The sequence below is a fragment of the Struthio camelus genome, chromosome 15, assembly GCF_040807025.1.
Source record: "Struthio camelus isolate bStrCam1 chromosome 15, bStrCam1.hap1, whole genome shotgun sequence".
Lineage (NCBI taxonomy): Eukaryota > Metazoa > Chordata > Aves > Struthioniformes > Struthionidae > Struthio > Struthio camelus.
In genome coordinates, this window is record NC_090956.1 from 8,582,010 (window position 1) to 8,609,918 (window position 27,909).

A 27,909-nucleotide genomic window follows, 5' to 3' on the forward strand; every position below is an offset into this window, starting at 1 on the left:
TCACTCATTAGGCATTTTGAGCACAGCACGCTTCATTAAGAGGCCTTGCTGACTAGCCACTATGTGCAGGATGCCAAAGAACTGCATGACAACACTGCCATCAAAGCAAGAGTGTTTGAAATGACACTTTCAAAACGTGCAGCTGAAAAAGAGAAATGAGAACTGTTCAGGTCAAAAAAGTTACAGTAATGCCACCCTGCGTTATTTCACCTAGCAAATATAAGGGTTTCCTGACCACTTCCATCCTCTGCTGAATCTACCATCTCCTAGATCTAACCACTCAGTCTGAATGACGCAACCCACTTGAGAAGCACTCTCCAATATTGATTTTATGCGAACATGTGAGGTTTGGGATCTTCCTATGATCAAGGAGAACCCAGAATAAGTGAAAGGCCAGCTAAAACTAACTCTAACCACGAGTTTCACCATCCTAGTCTCTTCCACAGTTAGAAGATGCAACTGCAATAACAGTGCATTGCAAGTATGGACCTGTGAAAACAGATTGCCATAACCATTGTATCTAAATCCTACTCTCTGTGCCCTCCTTCAGTTTGCTATAGTTTTTATTTTTAAGGAAACTTTAAAGGAACAACAGGAAAGTAATAATACTTCAGTCAGCTTTATAGTCATACAATTCCATGTGAAAGTGTTTCCACAGACTTCTCTTCTCCTTCAAGATTTGACAGTAGATTTGTTCTCATGTTTCTGATGTGCACCTCCCCCCCAACATACGCTTTAAACCAACAATAAAAAAGCACATGTTTAGGAGACTAAACACAGAACTACATAGAAAACATTAACTATGACAGAAGACATTACAAGCAAAAGAACTCACAAGTAAATGTGATTCATGCCTATGATTCAAGGACAACTAAAAACTGCTATAGTGGTGCCCCACAGTGGTTTCAAAGACCACTGCTATATAAAGATCTGCTCAACAACTGTACGTTTCATGTTTGAGAAAAAGTGAATCCCAGAAGCATCCGAAGGCCTTAGAACTACACTGACTTGAATAAAACATTAGCGTTTAACTGAAAAACGTGCAGACAGTACCCATTTTTAAGTTTAAATATAAGAAACGCATTCTACTCCATTAGAGTATATCTAGGTCAAATACAAAGCAATGACTAAATTTAGATGTTAAAGCTCTTTGCAATGACAGGAAAGAGTAATGACAAGCCATTAAACAATTTCTGTTTTGAGGGAAATAAAAAGCCAATCCAATTTCATTCTAATCTGAAAAATAAAGAAATTAATACAACTCCTCTCCAATTCTTTCCTAGTTCATGCAATAATAAATCTCAACACTTAGTATAACTTATTAATGACACCTTAATAGAATTACAGAACTTCTGACAATCTACATGTACAGCACTTCAGCAGGAATTCCCTTAAGTGCAGAATCATTGAAGAACACACACTGTTCTCATTAAGCTATGCAATTTCCCCTTCAACAAAAAATTGATCAGGTTCCCACAGTTCAACATTCAGACCACTACTTCTACTGGGACGGGAAGATTTTGATGCAATCTCTACTAGTAAATATAGAATTAGCTTTCACAGATCAGATTGAAATGAACAGAAATGAACTGAAATGTTATTACTTTGTATAATTTTTACAAGAATACGGTAGGAATATCAAACATACTACTGAAAAAAGAGGGATTATGCTGTTGAGTTCGTCATCCATTCCAATGCAGAACAGATTTTTAAGCAGAAATCCCTGCAGAATCAATATACTTTTCCCACACAAGCCCATGTGCAGCAGCCTCTAAAGTAAGTGTACCCAGAGGGCAAGAATCTTCTTTTACTACAATTTGTTACAAATATTCAATAAATAATTTCATTTACTTGTAACAAAATATCAATGTGTAATCAGTTATGGTAACATTTACAATTGAAAGAGTTCTATATTTCCTAAACATTTATACAGTTTATTTCTGCTTTGTCTTCCCCCATAGAAGCACTCGTTAACTTACATTTCCATCACTCCGCTGTCCTCCTTTGTGCGTAATAACTACAACTTCCATCCATTTACGTAGGTGTTGCTAATAAAAAAAAAAAAATTTTAAGTTAATTTCTATTATTCTTCCAATTTTAGTGTTCCATTTAGGAAATGACAGCAAATACTTCAAGAAAAGAAAAAGCAGAGGCAGCAATGACTGAAGGAAACAAAGAGGGAAAAAAAACAGAATTATTTTTGTTCCCTCAGCTGAAAAAGTTCATTTACTATTTGAAACCATACGATTCACAACTTGAAAGGTGTTAAGTACGTACCAAACTGAATAGGTAGCAACATAACCTAAGCAAGCTGTCATTAATCTATTAGAAGATTGAAACTTTTATTTTGGACGTGAAATGTATCTGTATGTTCCTCGCTTCAGGATCAGGGCATTATCACACTCCCATTTGTGGTTGTAAGAGGGGACTGTGAGGGATTGTTATTAAAAAGCATTTTATATATGTATATATATAAATAAAATGTAAAGCATTGCACAGGAACAGCAAACCCTGAAGTTGCCATCAATTTGATTTTTATACAGAACAAGTAACTCTAACATTTAATGATTTAACAAACCTTCATCTCCTGAACTACTTTTATCACTTGCAACTTAAGCTTCATCTGTTGACTGTTACAGTTTGCTAAGAGTTTTTTCCATACTCAAGAAAGCAAGGGATAACGAGACTACATACATAGATCAGAAGGCATAAAAATCTGAGGTTTGATATGCAGTGGTGATAGGTTCATACTTGTTTAACGTTTTGCGTGATACATATTCATTTTCACATTTAAAAAACTGTGACAAATGCACAGAGGATTCCCCCCACTTTAAAAATCCCAAGTAAGAAAGGCAACACCTTCCATCATTTCATAAATGAAAAAAATGCCAAAACAGACTTAGCCTACTAGAAAATAAAACAAGTTTTCAAGGGTTTCCTTAGTACACAATCCTGCTGGCACCTTGCTGAAAGAGGAATTTGGTCAAAGCAGACCTTTGCGTAATTAGGTATGACTTCACTTGAAGAAAACATCTCCTAATTTTTGCTTTCATAGGTCCTTAGAAATTACCTCAAATTTTAGCCATGCCAATGTTTAAAGATATTTAAGTTTTTCCTATTAATTGGGAAACAACAGTCTTTTAATATACTGAATTTTTCTTTCACTTTTCAGTAGTACAAATATTAGTCAAGAGGAATTTTTTTCTAGAAGAGCTTAACAAAAAAAAAAAAAAAACCAAACTTGAACATGAATAGGCTTACCATCATCTGATCACAGAACTTATCATTGAAAGAGTTTGGAAAAAGCCTAGTGACAGATGTCAGGCGATTCACAACATTCAGTGTCAGGCTTCGATAGTCTCCCAACATCATAAGCAGTGGTCTCATGTGCGTATGAATTTGATCTACTTCTATTGTAGCTCCTTCTAAGAACTGCAAGAGAGTAAAGAATTAAAACGAGGGGGAACATGTTGGCTATTTTTGTGCAAGTACATTATTTAGGACTTATTCTGCTACCTTATTTTATTTTGTACTTTCAAAATGCAACAGTTCAAATGCTATTTATTACCAAAAATATATATGCTGACAGGATGGATTCAGGAAGTACTTAGGTATTCCTGATACATGGTAGGATATTCTGTTAAAATAACTAAGCAGAACTTAATTACAGACAAAGATTTTTAAAACTACCATAACTATAAATAAAATATAAAACTATGGACAAACTACTTGAAAACCACTTTATTAATATTTGGCTGTGAAGCTGGCTGAAGGCAATACAGCAAATTTCTCTGTTAAAACCTACATCCATCCTGAGTAACACACAAGGTCAGGAGAACCTGGCTGCGAGCAAGCAGACAGGATATTTGGTGTTATAACAAACGCCTTGTGGCACAGATTTATCACACGAAAAGGTGATGGGAACAATCAAGAAATCTTATACCACAGACATAGGTCAGAGTAGCCCTTAGCTGCTCTCTCGTACCTCTCCCAGACCATACTGTCAGCAAACCGCAGCCAGCAAGTACATTCCCTTTCACAGCCAGAGTGAAATGAAAAGAAGATATCTGACTTCTAACCACTCAATGGTGTAAACAAATGTAAACCTTCAGCATTGCTATACTTACGCTCCCTGTGACATGCCACCCAACCCACACCTCATTACAAAAAGGTTGTTAATATTTTTGATTTAATTTTCTTTTTTTTGACCTATTATTAAAATTACTATTAAAATCTTGCCAAATTAGAATTAGGTATATCTATCAGGCAAGGGAACATCCTTTTCCCCTGTCACTCCGACTGCTTTACGCTTTAAGCCGGCACCCAGAGGGCAGATACAGATTAGGATACCAGTTCTGACTCCAAACAGCAGAGCTGCAGCCTGGTGCCCCAAGGCAGCAGCCCTGCTGCAAGGCAGAGCCACTCTGCTGCATTGCTGCCTCCTCCAAAACCAGCAACGGCCTCTCTACACCACACTTTTTAGGAACAGAAGCACTAGAAAAGCTTCTAAAATGAATCCAAACATGCACGTTTTTGAGAGTGCTGGGAAAGACTGACACCTTTTATTAAGAAAATATATTTACCATTAAAAAAAAAAAAAAAAGGATAGAGAAAAGAGAGAGAGAGACAGACGGACTGACAGCACCATGGTACTTGGGCAACCAGAACAGTTTCAACCAGAACAAAATCGTTATGGCCAAGTTCAAACCCCTCAAAAAACACATCCCACAGAAACATAATTATAGCGGCGCCACTTAGCAGAGCAGCCATTAAACTTTATAGAGACATTTCACAAAACCCTTTGTAACAACGAAGTAAAGCAGAAAGAACAGCAGCATCAAAGTGGCATTGTTTTAAACACACTAACCTTTCTCATGCATGCTTCTCCTGCCTCCTGCAGTTCATTATTTGTCGAGTTAAGTGCCTTGAAGAGTGCAGCAATGATTTTCTCTCTCGACTGAGGCAAGTAATTACAGGCAGCTAGAGCATCTGCAAAAATCAAAGTAAATTTGTTCTCTTTGTTAACTCATTTTCAAAAGACAGAAAAAAAAATCCTAATTCTACATTTATTCTCTTCAAACTTATTTTATTTCATCTTAAATTACTGACAGCTAAAGTTTAGCATGCTTTGCCAAAAGCAGCAGACATAATAAAATAAAAAAAAGAATGGAAATTCCATTAACAGTGTTTTAAAGTTTTCCAACTGCTATATAAGTATTCTAAAAATATTTTGGGTTAATTTCAGGAACCAAATCCTATTAAGACATAAGGCATTCTTTCCCATTAAACCGTGACCTCCAGAGAACAGTCATCACACTCGCAAATTTTCAGTTGATCCTGGACATAAGGCTACCTGTGGCTCCCAAGAACACTTACCTACGTCAAATTTTGTTTTGGAACTTACTTAAGGCTGCAATCCGAAGAGGTACAAGCGATGGCAGACTTTTGTAACACGGTAGCTTCATTAAGGCAGCATCTTCAGCCTCGCACAAATTCAGTAACTGTGGGGCGAAAGGGCACAAAACCAACAACAAAAAAAAACATTTTAGCCTAGCAGCGTGAATGATACCTGAAATAGTCTTATCAGCTACCTTTTTAGCCCGGTTTCCTCAAAGACCTGGGTTCATTTATGGTAACTGACCCCTAAATTTTACTGAGGGGCAAAAACCTTAGAAGTTAAAGTGCCAGTTTCCATTAAATGTCGTGGTAAGTGAAAGGCAAGAGAACCTGCTAGTACTGCCACTGAAAGTCAGGCAAAAATTAGCCATTTTACATTTTGTTTGCCAATATCCAGCTGGCCAATTTGCAAACACACAGCTTATACAATACAGGTTGCAAAAGAATAGGTCTACAAGCAAAGGTTGCTCCTGAATGGCAATGATAACGTGGAAGATTTAGAAGAAAGGGGTAAGAGAGCAGAAGGAGATTAGTAAGAGAAAAATCTGCTCAGAATGACTTCAGTAATTCTACCATTCTGGGCCACTGCCCAGAGGGTCAATTTTTTCCTACAGAGCTCTCCTCTTTGCAATGGAGTATTTTCAATAAACATTATGTTTTTGTTAGAAAATAATGAACAGTTTGAAACAGAAATTATGCAAGTTAACACTTCTCTCAGGGTTCAGATCTTCCCAATACCAATACACTGCCCTCAGCTTTACAGACATTTTTTTGATCTACAGCACTTTGGTTTTGTCTTAAGGGAAAAAAATATACGGTCCTTTGCCTTGACAATTGCACTTCCTACCTGCAGTTACTCCCTAACTGCAATTACTGTTTGTTTCGAAGTCCTTCTGAACCTATATGTGGACAATACAGCCAAGATCAAGGAACTAGACAGTTGAAGTTAAATCTACACACAGTTTTTACGTGATTTTACTCAAACCGTAAGGGACTCAAAAACCTTAACAATTAATATTTATGTTTTGTTAGTACAACAATTTAATACGTACACCGTGCATAAAATAAGGCCTAAATAATAAAGCTGTGGCTATTAGACTATCAAACCAAGGTTCATTTAACATGTTTCACAGGCTTTAGAACGTTCTGCCCAGCTCAGGGGTATTTAGTTGCAGGTAAAGTCAGACACCTTTATCAGTTCATGTTTCAGAAGGTAAATTCTTACATTGCAGCGAAAGTTTAAAATGCACAGCAACACGCGTATTGTTAACACTGACAATTCTAACACCAGCACTACTTAAGTATCTGCATTCAAACCTGAGAACAGAGAAAGACCGTACCTCTGTGTAGAAAACCTTGTGTTCCACAACATTCAGATCCATGGTAAACAATCGAGGTTGCAAGGTTGTGCAAAATGTATTCCCCTCCATTAGCCCAATCTGAGCATTTGCAGGTTGATGCCTAAGTAAGTGCTTTTTAGGAGGAACCATGTCTTGGAGGACCTATATGATATAATTTAGATAACTGAATTAGCAGCCTATTCAAATGACCCCACACACCTTGCAACAAAGGCATCATTAGCCACTGCCCTGTGTTTTTATCCATTTGCTATTGTGGCTCCAGATACGTCTCTTCAGAAACCACTAAGCAAGAAAAGTCCTTCTCTGAACTAATTTAATGCACAGTCAGTTAGTGAATCAACTCAGTATTTGTAATTATTACAAATTCTCTTTCAACAGATCTATGATATTTAGTAACTTTACATAATGCTATAAACAACGTTAAAAACAACAACAGACTTAAGCTTCAAAAACATTGAAGTCAAAAACCAAGCATATTGTAAGCTCCTAAAATATCAGGAAAATGAAAGCATTCATGTAAGGTTTTTCTATTACACCAGTTTCTCACTCTCCTCCATAAATACCTTTATCACAAGATCTTAACTAGAGGCCATCTCTGTAAATGCACAAATGACAATAATAACATCTAGAGTTTTATATGCTGTGGTGGCCTACATATTTTCACTAGAGTTTCAAGAGAACAAATGCTATATCAGATTTAAGGAGTAAACAGCAAAACCTGATTAGGAAAAACTGAGAGGGAAAGACACAGCAGGCTCTCTTATTTTACAAATGATGCAAAATAGAGTAGCCACCTGGCCTAGCCTACATCTCATTGGTGGGAGGATGTGCAGTCCATAATTTCAGGAAGTAAATCACTCTGAACAGGAGACATTACCAATACTGGCTAAAAACCACCTCAGGCACAATTTCTATGAATCTCTACAGTGTTCCAGCTACAGTATATTTAGAACAATGAAATCTAGTAAATGACAAACAGATGCTATCAAAGCACTAAGAACTTAATTCACTAGTGTGGGGAAATGCAGTCAACAAAGCATTTTGCAAACACAACTGGTAAACAATTTAAACTCACTTGGACTCTCAGCAATTATTTCTTCTCACCTCTTTATGTGGCTCCATAATCACAGTGACACTTTTTCCAGTGACCTGTGCAAGCACCTGCAGCGAATGCATGGCCTGTTTTCTCACAGTAGAGTTTGGAGACGTTACTTCTCGAACCAGGTCGTGTGTCACATGATGGAAAGACTTTTCCTGTGCTGCTAGGATTTCTTCTGTTTTTTCTTCGTCTTTTAAGGGAGTTGCACATCTAATCAAAAGCTGTTCTAATGTTGTCTTTGCCATAGCAACCGCTCCGTTGGAAACCTAAGGTATCATGGATTTTTTATTTTTAGATATAGAATACAAAGATCACAAATCTACACACCACTCAACAAACTTTGCATTTGACTTTGATGACTCCTCTGCAAAAGACTAAAAACATGCAAAGCTTAACATTGTCAACCAGTATTCCCACCGATCATTCCATAATTGTGAGCTGCAGTAGAACATAATTTTATAAATGAACTCCAAGAGCTGGAACACCTAAGCAATGTTGTCACCATGTGACTCACAATTGAGAAAAGGTCAAGCAGCCAATTCTGTAGGCACCTATAAGTAAAAGTGCATGCAGCTTTCTGATAAGACGAACACCCTTTAAACACACACGGAAGGAAGAAAAAACAGTATTTTTCATGCAAGTTAGGGTGAATCTTACATTCTTTCACTGATCTGAACTCAATTTGCACATTTCTACTCTGAAATAAGCAAACGCAATTCCAACGATTTTGACAAAGTTACTTGGGAACAAAGAGATCTGATTCCTTATCTCAGGACTTGGTTTAAGTTAAAATGACTAAAATTCACTCACAATTGTTACAGATGTGATACATTTTTAACTTAAGGAAAACCAAAGTTAGCAAGAGTTCAGTCTGTGTGAATGTAAGAAAAAAAAAGTTACTTCACAGTAGTCATTGTAATCCATTAACTAAATACCTCTCCAGTTAGATCCATCATAACAAAGAGAAGTGCCTTCAGGAAAGTCTGCTGGTTCTGGAGGACCCAAATTAAGGGCAGCCGTTCCATGAGGAATTTAATTGACACCACGCCTCCTAGTTTAGCATACCAAGCTTGTTCGTAACAGCAAGCACATAAACGTTCCACGATGTATGAGAACAAAGGAAGCTGACAAGCCTGGAAGCAAAGAATTTTATCAGTGCTTTGGTTTTTTCCAGCCCACTGACAACCTCCAAAAGTTCAGAAGCAAAAGTAAAGAGGCTGAAACAGGATGAGTAAAAAAAAGGCTATATTACCCTTTCCTTTGAACCCAAGATAATGCTAGCGACATCAAATATCACTGCTAGAGCCACTTCTCCTATTTTGCAGAGTTCCTTCTCCTCATATGCCATGCAGATTGCAATGGCATCAATAAGTACCAAGGGATCCATGCCTTTCGACCCATTTTCTTCACTATGAAACATGGCTGTGCTAGGCTGGCTTCCAACCTGATAGCACTGCAGCAAGAAAGGACCTATAATTTGGAGAGGGGAAGAAAAAAGACAAGACAATGGATATTTCAGTATGAATAGTCTTTCAATTAGGTTTTACTACTCCTCTGATGAGCTGATGGCAAAACCAGTAAGCACTGTGCCTATTTGCATATAAATGGGTTGTAAGGCATTTATCAGTCTTAGAAGAAAAATGATTACATCTACTTGAGTATTTTTTCTCTCTCATTCAATGACTATGTACTGCAGAGGTCTGCTAAGGAGATTCAATTAAAGCAAGAATCTTATGAAAGTCAAGTTACATTAAAATAACAGCGAGGAGCGTCTTCTACCAAATTACTTGTTATACAGTCCAACTCCAAACAATTTACTTCACAGACATGAGACAACACCGTGCTCTACACTGTTTACTTAGCTCCTCTGACAGTCCTTCAAAAGTGCAAGTGGAAACAACTCAATTAAAAGCCATACATAAAAACAAATAGGTATATCAAATTATACAAATGCTCTGAAAGTAGACACTGTTCCAAAAATTACTTCATCTGCTTTTGGTATTTTAGAACTATCTTTAGTTGATATTTTTGAAAGCGTGCTTAGTAATTTTTCTCTGTTCGAAAGACTTGAAACATAATTCAGCCATACAACAAAAAACAACGTAACAGCCATTGCAATATCATGACTTTCTTAAAACAAATGACTACTACAGAAAGTATGAACTTCTCCACTCCTCTCATGAAGGTCTCCACAATCTCTGTTCCATGCTACTCACCGCACTGCTGAGCTACTGCCACCATAGTGTAATGGCGGATTAAGCTGGCTACAAAAGGCAGAGCGCTAGGTCTCAGGTCTTTGATGACTGCCGACATGAATGCTCCTGTCAACGCTTGTTCAAACGTCTTACGAGCTGGTGTGTCCTGTGCTTTGTACCGATGCGAAATAATTACACTGGGTATAGACTTCTCAGTAAAGCTGAAAGACAAAATTAAATTCATTATAATCCTAAACTGCAGTATTGACAGCTCAACCATGAACATAGTCAAGGACTTAATTTACAGTTTGCTCTCCTTAACTCCTCCACCTTCCGCTTTTCCCCTCATTTTGATAGAGCTAGACCAGTTCACTTAGCCCGTATTAATTTTGGCAACCGTTCGTCTCAAACATGATGGATAGCTCAATTTCACCACAAGCATTTAAAGCCAGTGGTTCAGAAGAAGCCATATATATTACAAATAATAGGTATACGGGCATCACACTGCAACTCAATTACAGAATGTCATTTTCAGTATTTTGACATTTTCCGTATTTTAAAATGACATTTGATTTTAATCTTCCAAGATTGAAGTATTACTTATCAAATCACTGCCCAACAAAATGTATTTATTCCAAAGCTATATTTATGTCAAGTCATCCAAATTACAAAAGCCACTATGTTCTTTAGCTTCGTTTACTATCCTGCAAGACTCAAGAAGTCAGCATACACTTAGCAGGCAAAAGATGTCAAAAGTGATCTAAAAGCAATAAACACATTATGAATCAGAGGCTAAAGTTTTAAAACGTCTATAAAAATTTTTAAAATCCACATACTCTAAAACAAACATCAAGTCATATATTAAACTGATCGCTCTATAAACATAGGCTACGTGTGTGACTATGCTCCAACTTGGTCATTAGATGAAACTGAATTTTATGCCTCTTTCACTTTGTTGTAACTTATTTTTGCCAATGTACAGAATATCACAGTCTAATTTGACTTTTCAAATGTAGGTAAGTATCAGAATATGCCTACTTAAATATATTAATATAAAATTCAGTCTCTTCACATACAAGAGACTATACAGTGGACTATGAATAGAGGAAGAAAGTTAAGATATGAAACATGAAAATATATCATTTGCATTAAATAATATGCTGAGAAAATTCCAAAGTTTTCTCCCAAAATCAGGAAAGTGCAGCATTAATTTAAAATGAAGCAGGATAAATCACCAGGTACAAATGCCATACAGTGCCCAGACTAACCATTGCCTCTAAATTAGGCCACTCTAAAGACACCATAAATTTTACATACACATTTATGTTTAAAGAATTGTCATACTTGGGATGTGCCAGAAGTTGGTATAATGCATGTTTATTATCATCCAGGCTCATCATAGCTACTAAGAAACACTTGATTACTTCCCAAGCCTGCCTCCGATAATACGGTTCAGTGTTAGCACTCTTCAAACAGTCCAGAGCAGTCTCAATTGCCTACAATGAAAAACAGATGACAAACAGTAACAGAACAGTTTTTATTCTTAGTAATTTTAATAAGGTGATTAACCAAGCGAACAGTATCTTTAACACATTCTGAAGTCATTTAAACAGCATTTACAGTTTGGACTGCTCAAGTTAAGAAATACAGAGAATGCCTGACAGGTGTGGACTTGAAACCCTTCTGGCATTTGCTCTGCTTTAACATAAGCGGAAAGTTTCATGGCAGGAACATTTATTTCCATAGCCAGAAAGCATTTGAAATCACGAATGATGTATTCCTTCGTTCTCTCTGAAAATTTTCCTCCATCTTCCTTCCAGCAGTAACTGCCGTTCACCATTCCTATGTAGCGTAGACAGAAAAATGCACCTATATATGCATTGCATGCATGCATATGTAATTGGTACCAAAAAACGTTCTACCTTAAGAAATTGTTTTTGCATACTTTCTGCATAAATCAAGAGTTACATCATACAAATTAAATGCCTCTGTAAGCAACTTCTAAATACCAGTTGCTTAATGGAAATAAGTCTTCTCACAAAGGAAAAGAAGAATGGTTTTAATATATTTAAGGATCATTCCAATCTTTTCACAAGACTTGAGACTGATGAAAAGGGGGTACATTTTTCTGAAATTTTTCACTTTCACGCATACATAACATATGCAAAGTTATCCTCTATCCCTCCTTCAAAAGAATGGGGCACATTATAACCAAGAGACATACATCAAATAAAAATTCATATAAAAATTAACAATTTTAATGAATGATCAGTTGTAAAATGAAATCTAATCATCCATGCTTAAACAGTTAATATAGGATTAGGCAGAAAGAGTGACCCTTCAAGGCCTCTGCTTCAGAGAAGTGGGTATTATTCTTTGTTGAAAGGAAAATCATCTTTCCACTTACTGACTTAACTAGCTGCCCTCCCATCATCTTTTGAAAAACCTTATTAACATCCCAATGACCTTTCTTCAAAAAATGAGTTTTCCACGGACAATCACCAAAGCACTAAAAAGTAAAGATGAATTTCTCATTTTCAACCTACTCCCCTTTTCTTCTTAATCTGACATTTCTTTTTTACAGATATAAAGCGTGCTGCAAACAATATTGTTTCTCCGTCAACACCTAAGAAGCTGAATGTTGTTCCATGACATTAAACAAACAAGTTAGATGCATAAGTACTTTAGAAAACTTGGTTCAAATTAAACTTAGTAGGATAGAAAAATGTCAGCAATAACAGTATTTATACACATTCAACTCACATCAGTTTCAGTATAGAGGAGTAAAGCTATCTCTATTTTAAGAAACATTTTTCCAAGATATTTGTAATCCTGTTAGTTGCACAGAGAGTCAGCTGCCTGTAAAGAAAACCGTTTACTATACTCACATTGCACCTACTTATGGAAGTGTAATTGAAAAGATAAGTATTAGAACTCCACAGGCCAAATTAACTCAGAATCCAGCTTGATTCTCAGATCCCAAGACAAACAGAGATTAGGCGGCTGCAATTAGTAGGAACTAAACATTTATGATACACTGAGATTGTCAGATGAAAGTCACTACAAGTATGAAGTGCTTTTGCAAGTATTAAAAGTACTATACCCAGCCTAGAGATAACAAACAAAGCCAAACCACTGGAGTGATTAGAATAATCACTAGAGAACTTCTATGATCAAAGAACAAATTACTGGTACACTTCAAAGAAAACAGGGAGATTTTAGAGTAGATTCCTGCCCCTAATCTAACCAGCACAGCAGAAGTTTGGGGGAGGAGGGGGAAGGCATGCAACAGAGAACGTTTATTTGTGCCAACTTAGCTTCTACCTTATGACATAATATATACGGAGCAACATGTTTATCTCCCCTAAAATAAGTGATCTGAAACACAGTTTAAGGAAGAATAGGTTGGTGAACTTCAGCTATTTTTGCACAACAGAATTAAGCAAGAAGTTCATTAGGTCAGCCTGTCTTATATGGAGACTCTCAACTGATATGACATAGTAAAAAAGTAGAAAATTTAAGCCCTTACCTTTTCCATCGGGAGCTGAATAGATGCTTTACAGTCTGAAAATTCTATTGTAATACTGGGTCCTTGAATTTCTGTGACTATATATTGTAGTTTCTGTGATTCCTTTAACATTTTCCTGTTACTTCCACCAAATTTACCAAGTACACGGTAAGCCACATGAGAAATGTTGTCTGCAGGATAGCGCAGTGTACGCCACAAAGCCTAGAGGTATTTTAAATATGAAAGGTCAAACCCATCTCATTTCATAATTGTTCAAGTTATTGCATGAAAAAAAGAAAAAAGGTCAAAGTAAACACTTATTCCTGTATTTGGATATGTGACCCAGCGTAACTTCCAGAAAATACATTCACGGTTGGAATAAAAGCAGTCTCTTTTCCCAACAGTTTAAATGATTCGTAACAAGGTTGTTCTAAGCACAGCTTTAGATTAATGCGATAAATAACAAAATCTTTCACATTGAAATGCAACTTCGTATTCATGGTTATATAATGCTAAGCATTAGGAAAAAGAAAAATATATATTTGCGCCAGTTAAAGGCTGAAGTAAATTCACCTCAAAGAGCTAGCGTCTACATACAAAAATCAATGTGAACGCTAAATGTAAAGGCTAAGGTATATGCAAGTATCATGTTAGAAGAAATAGCTGCATTTAAAAAGTTGTTTAGATTGCATCCAAATCATCTTCACTGTATATACAAGACAGTATATAGCTCCCAATCATGATATGCTGTAGGTAATTAGTTTTCCTTCTTTTGTTTTCAACAAGTATTAATCATTTTCTGCATCAACTCATCTTCACTTTCGAAGTTGGAAAAAGGAAAGATTAATTTTTAATTTTTCAGAGTTTTCAATTTAATAGCAGGACACCACTAGCCTTTTGTATACAAATCAGACAGGAATGGTTCTTGTGATAGACTTTTCACATTTTCACATCCCAAGTTTCACACCGTAATATTTAGAGATTAAATGACCTCTAGTGGTCTAAGAGGAAACAACACGTTTACCTGCATAAGCTCAGCTCGAACGGGCTGGATATGATCATACAGAAAGTCTGGTTGCAGGTTATCCACACATAACTCGAGAGTTCTTAAGCCTTGGCTAACCAGGGTCTGAGATCCATTGAGAGCCGACACCAACGGATCCATCAACATTGGCAGATAAGGCAGCAATGAGCTCAAACGAACCGGCACAGTGAGACACAGCTCTACAAACAGATCTTTCATGTGTTGTTTATGAAGGCCGCTTTGCAACATATTAAGTCCTGAAAAATCAATGATAAATTATACATTTGAAGGAAAAATATAGTCAATAATTGATTGTTTAAAAGCTATTTCCTAAATTCTGAATAACTCCAAATTTTAAAATTCTGTAAAGCTTATATCTCTGTAAATAACATATTTTAAAAAATAACGCATAATTAATTTACATTAAGTCTTTTTTGCAATTTCCAATCGTGCATCTAAGGATTTTATGCAGTGAGTATTTATTTTGTACATGCATATATGAAAAGAATATGCATATACTAAAATTAAGACTAGACACAATAAAGTAGCACTTCAGTTCAGTGGATAAAAAGTGGGAAAAGCTAGTTTGACCCAAACCTCAATCTTGTATCAATAAAAGAAAATATACACAGAGCAAATTATTTTTAAGATATCTGAAAAGAAAAAGTAATTGTGTTCAAATGCATTCACTGTCCCATACAGACTAAACATATTCCCCAACTTATTTTTTTCCCCAGCAAGATTTTATATATTGCATAAACCTAGCTAACAAGCTCTACATGGACATGTATCTCAGACAATGATTTATATATATAACATACATATTTGCTAACTACAGTAAAAATTATGCTGACAGGTGCAGATGGGTACCACCAGATTTCACTTTCCTGAAATTTTTCCAATTAGCTTTTCCTTAGGTTTAAGTAGTTCTCCACATTTGCTTGCTCATCCTCAGTATCTCTGGGAGACAGTCCTTGCAAACAGGTATGCTCATTTAATCAACCTGATTTTGTTATTTCCCTTTCTTTTTGAAAACTGATGCTATTTGCATGTGTATTCATCATGCATTTGGCAGGTGCGCACACATGCTCTCAGCTGCCAAACAGCCACAGCTTCTTTGCGAGGTTCTTCCCGCAAAACATGTGATGGCCTGGCAATTTTGCTTCTTCTACTATTCTTGCTCCTCAGTGCTTTATACTAACAAAACTATCTATAGCAAATAACTAACTAAACAAAACCCAGACAAACCAATTAAAAAAAAAAAAAAACACACTACAACGGAAAGCAGAACACAAAAAGCAGAAATTGTGAAGCAGCCAAAACTATGGAGCCTGAAGCAGCTGACAGTAAATGAAAACAAGACACATTCGTGTTATTTAATCAACTGCTAAACTTAAAATCAGCAGCTACTTAGCAGGGTTAGGTTTTTTTTTTTTAATTTTATAGCATAACTTTATTACTATTTTTATTTAAATAGAAAGATTAGAAACTAGGAGGGTGAAAGAAGGTATTTTTCTACCTTGCAGTAAGTTTGGTAACAGTGGCAAGAATTCTTGATACAACAGATCGTGACTGCCTCCTCCAATAGATCTGAACAGCGCTCTGAGCAGCAGGAAATAGTTATAGGGCTCTTTGGCAGTCTGTGCAAGTTCCATAGAGCTGTTCACAATCTTGTGTAAATGTGGCTGTAAAAATAATAATAAAGATTAATAATACATCAATATTATCATCATTTGTACAAGAGTTCAGCATGAGACAAGTTTTTCAGATCAAAACCTTCAAGTACCTTCAACCTTATTCAGAGTACTCTGAGCTGACACCATGCTAATTTGATACTGCTCTTGAGGATTTTTTTAAAAAGTAAATATGTATCCCAAGAGCACCAATAGCCCAGGGCATTATTTAATTAATTAACCACAGCTTTCATCTTAGACAAACGAGTCAGCTCACTACTCCAAGCAGTCAGTGTATTAAAACAAAAAACATTCTGCAAATGTGACATAATAAAAAGCATTTGCTCTGAAGTGCCTAAGGATGGGTGGCAGAAATGTCAGAAGTAAATGAAAAGAGAAAACACTTTACAACATTCATTTGCTCTAGACCTAACTTTATCATTAAATCTTAATTTTTGAGTGCTAAAAATTCACTTTAAGAGTCAACTTTTACAAGTGAAAAACTAAGTTATGGAACTGAAAGAGTAAGACTCTGTCAGTGGCATTTTTAGAAGAGCAGGAATTAACAGTCTGCAGGAATCACTAAAAACAGCTGATAAATGCAAGGATTCTCCCAGATTAGGTACAAACAGTGACACTATTCTGGATTTTACTAACATCTGAGAGTGCTCTATGTTGCTATGCAAATGCTGCAATTGGCCTTCATCATTCAGTTAAATTGTCTACCCAAGGCCCATATCATCAATCCTGTTGAAACAAAAACCTAACAGAAGCATGAAACTGTGAAAGTAGTAAATCACTCTTTAAATTGGATCTCCAGTTTATAAAATACAAATGACCTTGATTTTGATGATAAAAGAGAAGAATTTAACCATTGGTTTATATTACTTTCATCTTTTAAAGAATCGGGAAAATCAGCAGTCCCAATACTGTTCTACCCAGAAACAAGTACCAAACTAACCCTGCTATAACAAATACTTAAGCACAGAAACCATTAACATGCAATTACCTGTATTAGGTATTTTATTTGTTCCAAGGCAGGGGCAGGAGGAACGGAGAGAAGTGGGGAGACAAGGACCAGTATTGTATTAATATTTTAAGTCTTGCTATATATAGGCAAAACTCACTTTTATGAAAAAGTATTGAGCAATATCGTTCTTCAAGCCCAGAACACAGTATTTCTGAACTCACTGAACAACAAGACTGTCTCTTGACAACATAAAAATAGATCCCTTGAATAATTATACAATATGATGTCAGTAGAAAAAGCTAGCATTCCTTAATCCAAACCTCAACAGGACAAAAATACGGAAGAGGTACACTTAATAGAATATTAATATACAAAATTACAGAATAAATATACAGAAAAAACTGATTCCAGTCCAGGTAAAAACATAGTAAGTTAATGTAGCAACAAAGAAAAAAATATGCAAGAAGGTACCCAGGCTAACGGCAATCCTAATCAGATTACAAACACAGATCAGTCACTTAAGACTCTGGATTTCCTCATCGTTTCGCAGTTCCAGATATGAAGCACACAGTCACAAAAACAATCTCCTACAAGTAAGGTAATGTATTTGGTGCTTGAATAATGGAGATGTATCATTAGCAGCAGTTCAGACATGGAAAGATTATCTAATGTTGAAGAAAGTAAACCTTAAGCTTTCTCAGACTCCTGAAGAAAACACATTAAAAGTCAAAAAAAATTTTTTTTTCCAACAAAATGATCTTTACCTTCAGCATTTGCTCATTTTCAGCTGCAAATAGTGAAACTGAGCCAAAGACTAACTTGAACAGCTTGAGATACAGATTGGAGAGTTCCACATTAGAGCCCATTTCTGGCAGCCGATCTAGAAGATACTCCACCAATATTGTTGCAAAGAGGGCAGAGGTAGTAGGGTTTGCCAAGAAGGAATTGGCAACAATCTATAAAAAGAAACCACAAGGGAATTACTCTTGCTGTAATGAAAGGACTAGAAGGATAAACACACTAGCCATATAAAACAAAAACAAGGACCAATTTCTTCCCCCATCTCCACTGCTAGGCAAGTGATTTAGGTTATCCTCAATGGGAAATAATCATGCCGGGCAACAAAAATCAGAGCTTTCACTTAACTTCCCAAGAATATAACTTTATATTTAAAATTTAATTTTCAATGTAAACACTTATTGGAATTGTGTTCTGTAAAACAGTAGATCAGAACAGTAACAGGACAATCTTCTGAACAAAATGAGGACTCCACAATGTTCAATACTTCTCGAGAATAAAATCCACTTAAAGTGCCATCATTATTCTTCTGAAATATTCATGTTTGTATTGCAGCACTTAGTTTGAAAAGTTTTTGAAAAACCTATCTTTACAAAGTATTTTTTAAACGGATACAAACCCTGCATGCTAATTGCAACATTATTATTTATAAGTCCTCTTTAGCTTGATGTACTTTAAGGAATAAGTTATTTTCTACAGGCTGATTATTATAAATTGGAAAAAAAAAATCATAATACCTGAAGAGCATAGTTTTTTGAAATTCTCTCCACCATATAAGGAACAGTAGTTTGAAAGATTTCTTTAAAAGTTAAAGGGTTCATCATAGTGAATACACCAGCAAAATGTTCCAGAACCTCCTTTTCCTCTTTCATTCTGACTGTCTGACAATTTGCTACTCGAACATATGTTTGTCCATTTCCTGCTATTTGGACCTATGGCAGTTTAGAAAATGCACATATTTGTTATATAACTTGAGTAACTTCTTGGAAAAACATTATTTTTAAAGTACCTTTTACCAAAAAATTGACATTTTTACAAGTTTCAGATGCAAGCCCTGCAAAATTAGAAGAGCCAACAGCAACAAAAAGTATTAAAATAGAGTATGCCCAGCACAGACTTTAAACCCATGAAGTCAGGAGTGGAAAAAGACAACAGAAGGTGATATCAAAGTGTATTTGTAAACTTCCTAAATCCTAAATTGTGTACATTCACATTTCACTACTACTTCGTAACTAAACGTATGCCAAATGAATGTTTCAATTCATTACTCAGCTAAAAAATAAATAAATAAATAAAAAACAAAAAACAAAGAAACAACACACTTCTGGAAGAAATGATTTAAGCCACTAAATAAGAGATAGATTTTTAAGGTCTGACCTGCCTATATAAACACAAACAATAATAGCTGTTAAGAAAACAATGTTTCTTGCAAGTCCTTAAATACTTTTAAATTGTTAAAGCTTCACATTAAATACGGTCATGAAATTAAAGACTTCATGAAAATATACTACTCCTGAAATTGGTTTTGTAGCTGACAAAGAAATCCCCGTTAAAAGATCTGAAATACACAGAGACTGTATAAATAGAAGTGTTATGTGGTCAGGTTACATACCTGATAAATATCCAAGGCTTGCATTGCATATTTTACCAGTTTTATATAGATCTGAGTCTCTTTAGGCTGCAGCTGCTTATTAGGAATGAATTGTGCTTCTGAAAGACGACAAAGAACAAAACAGTAGTTACTTATTAAAAACACTATTTGCCTTTAGGCTGTAATTTTAATAGTAGAATTATAAAAGAGCAATATAATTAAATATTATGCAGTTTTACCACCAGGAGCTTTGCACGATGTAATGCCCCACGTGATTGTCTTGACGCCACAGACCAAAGTTTTTACTAAGCTCCGGCAATCTGTGACCTGAAACGTCTGTTTATCTTCTTTTTCTTTCTCCCCTTGTTTCTCAAATACCGGCACTGATGCAGGGGCCACTGGAGCGGCTGGGGCGGGAGATGGAACCGGCACAGGTGCTGCATTTGCTGCTGTCGGTACTCCAGGTAACGCGGCTTCAGCAGCCCCAAGTTCAGACTGTGGCTTGCATTTTTTAAAAATGACAGAAAGCTGGTATCGTGCTATAGTGTGAAATTTCAGAACAAAAACCTAAGGCACAAGGACAAAAGACAAATGGAAGAGCCCGGGGTGGGGGGTAGAAAAAAATAAATTTATTCTTTCAAAGATGATTCTAAATTTAAAAACATTAAGACTTCAAGCCAACATACTTAGATCAATAAAAATGCAGCTAAGTATTTCTAGAATCATTCAAATGACTGCAAACATTCTTCTAAGGTATCAATCAACTAGTCTGTTATTTTAAGCATGCTCCAAAAGTAAAAATATGTTCCTCTCCTCCCTAGATGCATCTCCTTTGAATTCACATCCTAGTACAAATTTTCATTTAATAAGCAAACAAATGACTAAACACTTCTCTTACAACATTAAAGTTGAAAAAACAAATAGGAGTAGATAAAAAGTAAAAGTTTGTTTTTAAGATCAACCCTATCTTTAAACTATCAGAAGCCAACTTCAGTTTGAGAACACTGGAATAGAGGACTCATTAATTACCATGGGCGTTACACAGCGGTGGAGAGCTTTTAGCATGCATGTCTAATTTAAAAAAAAAAAAAAAAAAAACCACACCCCTCCCTATAAAGAAAGTCCTTAAAAAGGATACCTAGGTTTTCAAGTTTGGATATTTCACATCATACAGATCGCACTGATCTATGCCAAGGACCTATAAGATAAGATTTCACCACAACAAGATTTCACCATTCAGAAAAGGGGGGAAAAAAAAGAAAAAAAAAAGACAACGTAGTAGTATCATTCTTATGTTTCCTCCATTGGAGAAAAAAGTAGATTGCAACTAAAATTAAAAAAGAGTTAAGCTACCTAGCAGCATAGACATTCCATTTCTTGCTTTGGAACAAATCACTGAATGAATAAGCTGAGCCGGCAAAGCATCTTCAGTGTACTCAAGATATCATCCCAGTTGCAGAGCATTGTAAAAAAAATCCTTCTCTGACTACAATGAACTACAGGAAACAGACTGTTTCTATCTATTCCCATATCTCAAGAAAGAAGAAAGAAAAATGTGAGCATCAATATAGTATAAAAAAAACCAGAATATTTAACTTATTATCAAATCAGTACCTCCAGCATTCTCATAAGAATATCTCTACCATTTCCATTTTCCTGTTCGCTTTTAGACCGGATACAATCTACCAAATTTAGCAGAAGCTTGCAAGACATGGTCTGGATACTGCTAGGCAACGACTCATCATCAATGTTCTTGGCAAATAACTGGACAGCAAGGGAGAGATCATTGAGTGGTAAATGCTGACGGACATGATGTACCAGGTCTGCCAGTGTACTATATGCAAGTGGTCTACCAGTAAAAACAAAAAACGAAGAAAGCATATTGAGAACAATTATAATTGCTGTTAATTGTACTTAACCAATAATTACTGCCTGGAGCTATTTTCAAAATACTAAATTCAATTTTTTCTAGTTTTATATGCAAAGCACAGACAAAGTTCACAATACTTTCTCTATTGCACAAGAGAATTATAATCTGCATAACTTTATTATTATCTGCATAAATTAATATTCCCTCAGATTTTCTTCCCCCACTGTTGAACATTTCCACATATCTTCATCTGCATACACTGCATACACGCTCATATTTTTTAACTCGGTTAGCAAAATCACCTAAAACCTAATAGAATATCAAAGTCAAATCCAGCAAGTTAGTACTCAGCCTCGTTTTCTTCAGTTGCAAGTGAGTAACTTTTAAGCCATTTGGTCAATAGTAGCTTAAATCTCATTCAGATTTTATACTGGACAGAGGATTTAAGAGTTTGACAGGTTCCTGAAATATTGGGAACATGACAGTGAATCTATCCAGACATTACTGTAAATAGCAGTAGACCTTGAAAAAAAAACAGCCCTGGCAGGCTTTCAGACAGATATCCCAACCTTTCTCTCATACCTCAGGGTCTCTCTGGCAGTGTATCCGGAGCCAATTAGTATAGATTCATCAAACAGCTTGTCCATGCATGGAATAAATTCTGTGATAACAAAAATAAAAAAGAAAGAAAAAGAAAAAAAAAGCTATACATAATGGTTGTCAAGAGAAATAAACAAGAACAGTTAACCATTTAACATAGGTATTTAAACCACAGTCAGGAAGTGGGTTTATTATAAAATTCATTTCTAAAGCTTATTAAAAGCAGTGTCATTTCTAAGAAAACTGTCAACTAATCTCTTGTAACTATGAACTCTACAGGCACTTGCCCCTTGAGTAACACTATAGTACGTAGTCAAAACCACAACAGTGATAACCCCTTACAGCTGGAAAGAGAAAAAATGTTTATAACATTATTTTGACCTTTGCAGTACTTCTTCAGCATAATTGATGAGTTACTGGAAAGGATGAGTTAGGACAACACTGTCTAACACAACTCTATTTTGTTGGCATATATCATACAAGAGCTGTCCCAAAAGATGAGGAAGAATAGATGCAAGTTGAGATCCAAGTACAAAGGGGAGTTTTCGGCAAAAATGCAAACAAGGAGCAAGAACAAAGCGTTTTCTTTTTCCTTTGAAATGACAGAATTCAACAAGTTTATGGAATTGATTACCTCTCTCCACCTTAAAGGCAGAGGTTGGAAACAGCAGGAAGGGTTGATTGCAACAAGTTAAAATGTAATGCAACAAGTTAAAATGTATTAACCAATAAACAAAAGGTAAGGAAAGAGAAAAACAGGCACCTAGCAACCTTCATTCTTTATGAATTTCCAACCGATATTCAGGATTAAGATTAGCATTTTTTGAAATTGGAACTGGATAAGGAATCAGCAAGGTCTATTTAAGTGAAAGGGACAATGTGGTAGGCTGTCTTTGCTTGTAAGAGAATGCTATATACTGCAGAAATATGTAGGAAGAGAAAAGAAGAGCATCAGCATTGTTTAGGAGAGGGGTGGGGCTTTTTGGAGGTCTAAAAGGCTATGAAAAAGCAAATGAAGAATGGGAATAAAGATTTCAGATGCAAAAAAGATTCATTATTTTATAGGGCAACCACTACAGCAGACATGATGCAAAAAAAAGCTCAGGTCATAGCCAACAACACCATGAATAAAAAAACTGAGTCAAAAAGAGGGTTGGAAAGGAACGGCCTTGAGGATCAACCCACTCTGGCTCAGAAAACACACTTATCTTAGACACGCACTTATCTTAGACACGGTAGCATTAGCAGGGCAAAGAGATTAAGACACAAATGAAGGCAAGCAAAGGAAAGGCAAACTGAAAGGCAGTAGCTTTTGTGCAGGAAACATTTAACATAAGTATCCTAGTGTTATGCTATTACTCTTAATGTGAACTAGTAACAGAAGTTAAAACAAAGGAAATGATAATAAATTGCTCACACCGAGCAACTAATAGGACTCTCTCATTAAACTCCAAAATGTAACAGTTCAGGTTGAAATTATGAAACATTCACAACGTGAAGTCCTTAGAATTTCAGAAACGCCGTCCAAACCATGACAGCCTTCTGAAACGGGCATCACCTTACTGCGATGATAAGAGTTAAGTTTCTAAATTTCACTTAATTTTTATCTTCTAGGCCAGGTTTTAAAACACTTATATCTAATATTCATGTGCCTACCACGTTTTGTAGAGATGAAGTATTCTTAGACAGAGACCGTCCTTACAGCAATAACACTGGAGAACATGACTATTTCCTCCTTGCCCTCTCTTTTGGGAGCCAGAAACAAAAGCTCCACAACAACAAAATACACCACAGAAAGGTATTTGTTATTATTTGTCAACTCTCAATCAACATAAGAGATTCAGTCTGAAAGAGTCTTCCACCAAGAAGTATTATAATGCCAATGCCAAGCCCCACAAACATGACACAATCCCTCACAACATCTTTCCACTTAAGTTCCTCCACACCAGTGAAAGGACTGAAGCCTGGTTTTCTACAAATTGGCATATACCTTCCCCATCCCACCTCGGCTCCTCCTCACACTCCTTAGCACAGCTGCAATGCCAGGCTCTCGCTTCCCCTCAACATTTCTATACCCTCTTTGGGGCTGCCAAGTAGCCATGAGCAAGGCTAGAGGGATGTGCTACCAACAGGAATGCTAACACGCCAAGCAGCTCACCAGGTCAATGAACCACTGAGCTCACACTGCTGTTTTTTCCTCCAATGTGGACACTACCTCAGGTTTTCTCTGCTACAGCAAGGCTAAGGATCACAAAGGATGCAGAAGAACATTTTCTTAAGACCACTTTTTCCTCTGTTGAATTTTTTGAAACTGGTCAAGTTTGGAAGTTATTACAGAGAGGCTGAGAAATGTAGAGCAATTAAGGCTAATTTCCTTAGGACATGAGGCAAAAAAAAAAAAAAAAAAAAAACCAAACACCAAAACAGTTTTCCATGTGATCACACATGGAAATACTAAAATCAAGAACTAGTAAACTTACGCTCTTTTTGGGGGGCGAGCTAGTAAAACCTGTAAGACATCATACCCCCCATAACTGTTGAAGGGGAAGGAAGAAGGGTGATGACCACACAGTAAAGATGAAAAGACAGAAGTTAATATTTTGTGAAATACCCTCCTCTCAAAATTTGCAATTCTGCAGAACAGAACATATCCATCAAGTTTAAGTTAAACCAGGCAGATCAAAAATAGCTTTCCTCTGCTAGAGACAATTTTTGAGCTGAATCAAATATATAATAACAGTTTCCACAGAGCTATTTCCACTCTGGTTATCAGACTAATGTTTTTAAGTATCCATATAACTGCAGGCACAATTACAAACCAACACAAGTGTATATCATTGCCTGGTAATTACTTAGAATAATAGAGATCTGGAAAGGTGGAAAAGCCATTTGTTCAGTACACTCTCTTATTCTGCAATGTAGGACAAGATTCCTAGTTTGAGACAAAAGAAAGCTGTCAAGGAAGGCAAAAAAAAAAAAAACACTACACACAAAACAAAAATACAACCCCCCCCCTCACAAAGAAACACACTCCGAAAACAATTAGAAGTATCTATAGCCTAAAACAAATGCCAAGTGTGTACCTCTTACACACAGAAAAAGCTGGAATTTTTCCAGTTTATAGATCTATTTTTAAAAGAATAGTACATACGGCTCCGCAAGTCTGTTGTTAAGATGTGCTTTGCAGCGATCAGAAGCTCTTTTCGGAGGTGTGCAGTTTCTGCTGGACAATTGGACAGTAGCTGCAACATTCCTTTCACCATTTGCTGAGAATATTTTGCCACTAACTCCTATAAAAGAAAAATTACAAGAATTCAATTAGTATGGCAGACTACTTTAAAGCTTTGCTCTACATTTGTAAAATAACATCAGATTAAAATTCATTGATCTCTCTTTAAAAGTCTATCCGTAAAAATAAAATACAGCAGTTATTCCATAAATGTTTTGGAAATAAAACAAATAAACAGAAAAGTGAAGGACTTGTTTTCCTTGTGTTCACATCAAAATTCTCCTGAAAACACAACCAAGCACAGCTGGATCTTCAGATTTGGTACACAAATCCTCTTCCTCTCCAAACCCTGATTCACCTCAGTCATTTTGTTAGCCTGCCATATACTAACTAGAGAGCTGTTACATGAAAAGTAACAAAGTAACAAAGTAACAAAAGTGCAACCTACCTGGTAAATTCTTATAATGTAAGCCAAGAACGACAATGTTTTAATTTGAGCAGCAATAAAATCAGCATACAATTCCTTGTTATAAAGTTTATGTTGTCTGAAATTAAATTGAACAGTGGTTACTGTACTTTTCCTCCTCTTCTCTTTAATATCTAGGTTCAGAAAACTCATATGTATCAATTCAGATCATGCTTAGGTAGAGGTTCTTGCTTCATAAGCAAATAAACTCATCCTAGGAGAGTCCACTTTCAGCAGTTCAAGCTCTCTGCCATTCAAATTCCCAACATCGTAAGCTCCAAGCAGAAACACACACCCCTGAGGCTGCCATACAATTCAACTTTCTAAAGAAAGCCAAGCCAACGTGCTAGCATCACTTGGCTCCCTTCCCTTAGCTGGGCCATTTCTTTCCTCCAAGCAACGTTCCTTCACACAGACTTGTTTCTCAAGTTTTAACCACTTATCGCATTCAGGTCTTCTTGGCAGACAAGGAAAGAGAGAGGTCATACTCCTGTGACCGTTCTCAGTACCACCTGCTGCTCGTTAGAGACATCCCTCTTTGAAGGGGCAAAGCAGCGCCCAGATCTGTAATATCGCAATGCTTCACCTAAATTAGGACTCAGAAGTTAAAAATATATCACCTGTGGCCTGATAAAGATTAAACAACTATAATGTCCTTGCTAACATGGGCTCCAGCACATACTATCTGCAGTAACACGGATTTCTGTCAGAAACTCAATTAATAAAATAAAATATTTGCCCTCAGTAATAACTCGGGATCGATTGGACGAGTATGAATTTTCTCAGTGACGCATATAAAAATACTTAAATTTGCTATTACTTCAATCACAAAAATGCTTCTGCAGGACAGTTTTAACTCAAGTAATCATTGCTACTTTAGAGATTAAAAGCAACAACATTAGAAGCCAAAACACTGAATACAAGACAAAAATATCTGGAGTAATCTTGAAGAAGAGGTTTAGGCAGTTTATTCCAAATATTGTCAAAATATTTTTAAAATGCTCTTACCTTGCTTGAGCAGAAACTTGTATTATAATAGTGTTCATAATCAAGGGGACAAATTCAGCTACCACATTATGAATGTTCAGTTTGTAGAGCTTAAAAAAAAAAAAAAGGTATTATTAAAGAAATTTACAGCTCACACTTGGAGTCAACTTGCTTGAGAGCTTATCAAAAAAAAACCACAGATATCTCACTGGATTGTTATTAGACCACATTCTATTTCAAAAAAAAAAAAAACAGTTATATTCATTTTTACCAACATGCTAGGCCAGCAGACAATTCAGTAATAAAAAGTACTTGCATACAAAACACTACATATACACACTATACTAACCTGATACATAAGAACAACAATAATAGGTAGCTCAGCCAAGACCTTTAGGGATAAAGATCCTCTGGGAATTATAGAATGCTGAAAAGAGAGAATATGTATTTTATAAATATTTTAATTATTAATTCAAAAAACATGTAAAATACATTTTTAATAAACTCCTTATTTTAATAACACTATTCACAGTTAATAATATATAAGGAGCACAAAATCACTTGGTATTACATTAAGTAAAAACACTGCAATTACAGTTGCATAGCAAATATTTGAAAAGTCTGAATCAGCTTCTACAAATAAATCTTGATAAGCAAAACAAACAAAAAGGAAGATTACTGTATTTAACTGTCTCCACAATTTGGGATATTCTGATGTAGACAATCTTGTAGTTAAAGAGCAGTTAGAATACTCACTGTTCTTGTTTCGCTGTCCTCTCGTTCAGGGTTTACTTTCACCACAATTGTTGTAATCATGCCAACCATTTCAGGAGAAGGAACAGTGTTCTCTGGAATCACCTGAGGATTCTCAAAATACCGATTCTACCAGCGGACAGAGAGCAGAAGAAAGAATATAATAATGCTACTAATAGTCTCAAGGTCATTTATCTCACTGGAATTCCTAAATACACTTTTTCCAACATCTTACTGCAGATATTTGTCTTCTCTGCACATCATGTTTACAGAACAGGACTATGACTGCACACATATCCTGTAATCTTTCACTCCCACTAAGCAAGAAGCAGAAAAGCATCCCCAAATAAGGTGGCTGTTTTACTAAAGCAAAGCATCCAAGCAGATA

The 27,909-nt window shown here is 36.0% G+C and overlaps 1 protein-coding gene across 7 annotated transcripts in view; it reads right to left on the reverse strand.

Annotated features, from left to right (window-relative positions):
* Nucleotides 1-27,909, reverse strand: part of TRRAP (transformation/transcription domain associated protein) — a 102,805-nt gene that overhangs the window by 67,214 nt on the left and 7,682 nt on the right. For 4 of the 7 annotated variants that reach the window (XM_068909257.1, XM_068909260.1, XM_068909255.1 and 1 more), the window contains exons 8-31: nucleotides 27,525-27,650; nucleotides 27,118-27,195; nucleotides 26,790-26,878; nucleotides 25,764-25,860; nucleotides 25,238-25,376; nucleotides 22,069-22,147; nucleotides 21,231-21,465; nucleotides 19,856-20,183; nucleotides 19,638-19,735; nucleotides 18,763-18,957; nucleotides 17,992-18,183; nucleotides 16,104-16,269; nucleotides 14,585-14,841; nucleotides 13,582-13,782; nucleotides 11,370-11,548; nucleotides 10,074-10,273; nucleotides 9,110-9,327; nucleotides 8,793-8,990; nucleotides 7,863-8,123; nucleotides 6,738-6,899; nucleotides 5,405-5,501; nucleotides 4,868-4,989; nucleotides 3,262-3,432; nucleotides 1,980-2,048 (exon numbers count right to left, since the gene is read on the reverse strand). In XM_068909257.1, the coding sequence (XP_068765358.1) occupies nucleotides 1,980-2,048; nucleotides 3,262-3,432; nucleotides 4,868-4,989; nucleotides 5,405-5,501; nucleotides 6,738-6,899; nucleotides 7,863-8,123; nucleotides 8,793-8,990; nucleotides 9,110-9,327; nucleotides 10,074-10,273; nucleotides 11,370-11,548; nucleotides 13,582-13,782; nucleotides 14,585-14,841; nucleotides 16,104-16,269; nucleotides 17,992-18,183; nucleotides 18,763-18,957; nucleotides 19,638-19,735; nucleotides 19,856-20,183; nucleotides 21,231-21,465; nucleotides 22,069-22,147; nucleotides 25,238-25,376; nucleotides 25,764-25,860; nucleotides 26,790-26,878; nucleotides 27,118-27,195; nucleotides 27,525-27,650 (3,957 nt within the window). The remainder of the gene's footprint in view (nucleotides 1-1,979; nucleotides 2,049-3,261; nucleotides 3,433-4,867; nucleotides 4,990-5,404; nucleotides 5,502-6,737; nucleotides 6,900-7,862; nucleotides 8,124-8,792; nucleotides 8,991-9,109; nucleotides 9,328-10,073; nucleotides 10,274-11,369; nucleotides 11,549-13,581; nucleotides 13,783-14,584; nucleotides 14,842-16,103; nucleotides 16,270-17,991; nucleotides 18,184-18,762; nucleotides 18,958-19,637; nucleotides 19,736-19,855; nucleotides 20,184-21,230; nucleotides 21,466-22,068; nucleotides 22,148-25,237; nucleotides 25,377-25,763; nucleotides 25,861-26,789; nucleotides 26,879-27,117; nucleotides 27,196-27,524; nucleotides 27,651-27,909) is intronic. The other 3 variants (XM_068909259.1, XM_068909261.1, XM_068909258.1) reach the window with 1 other exon arrangement.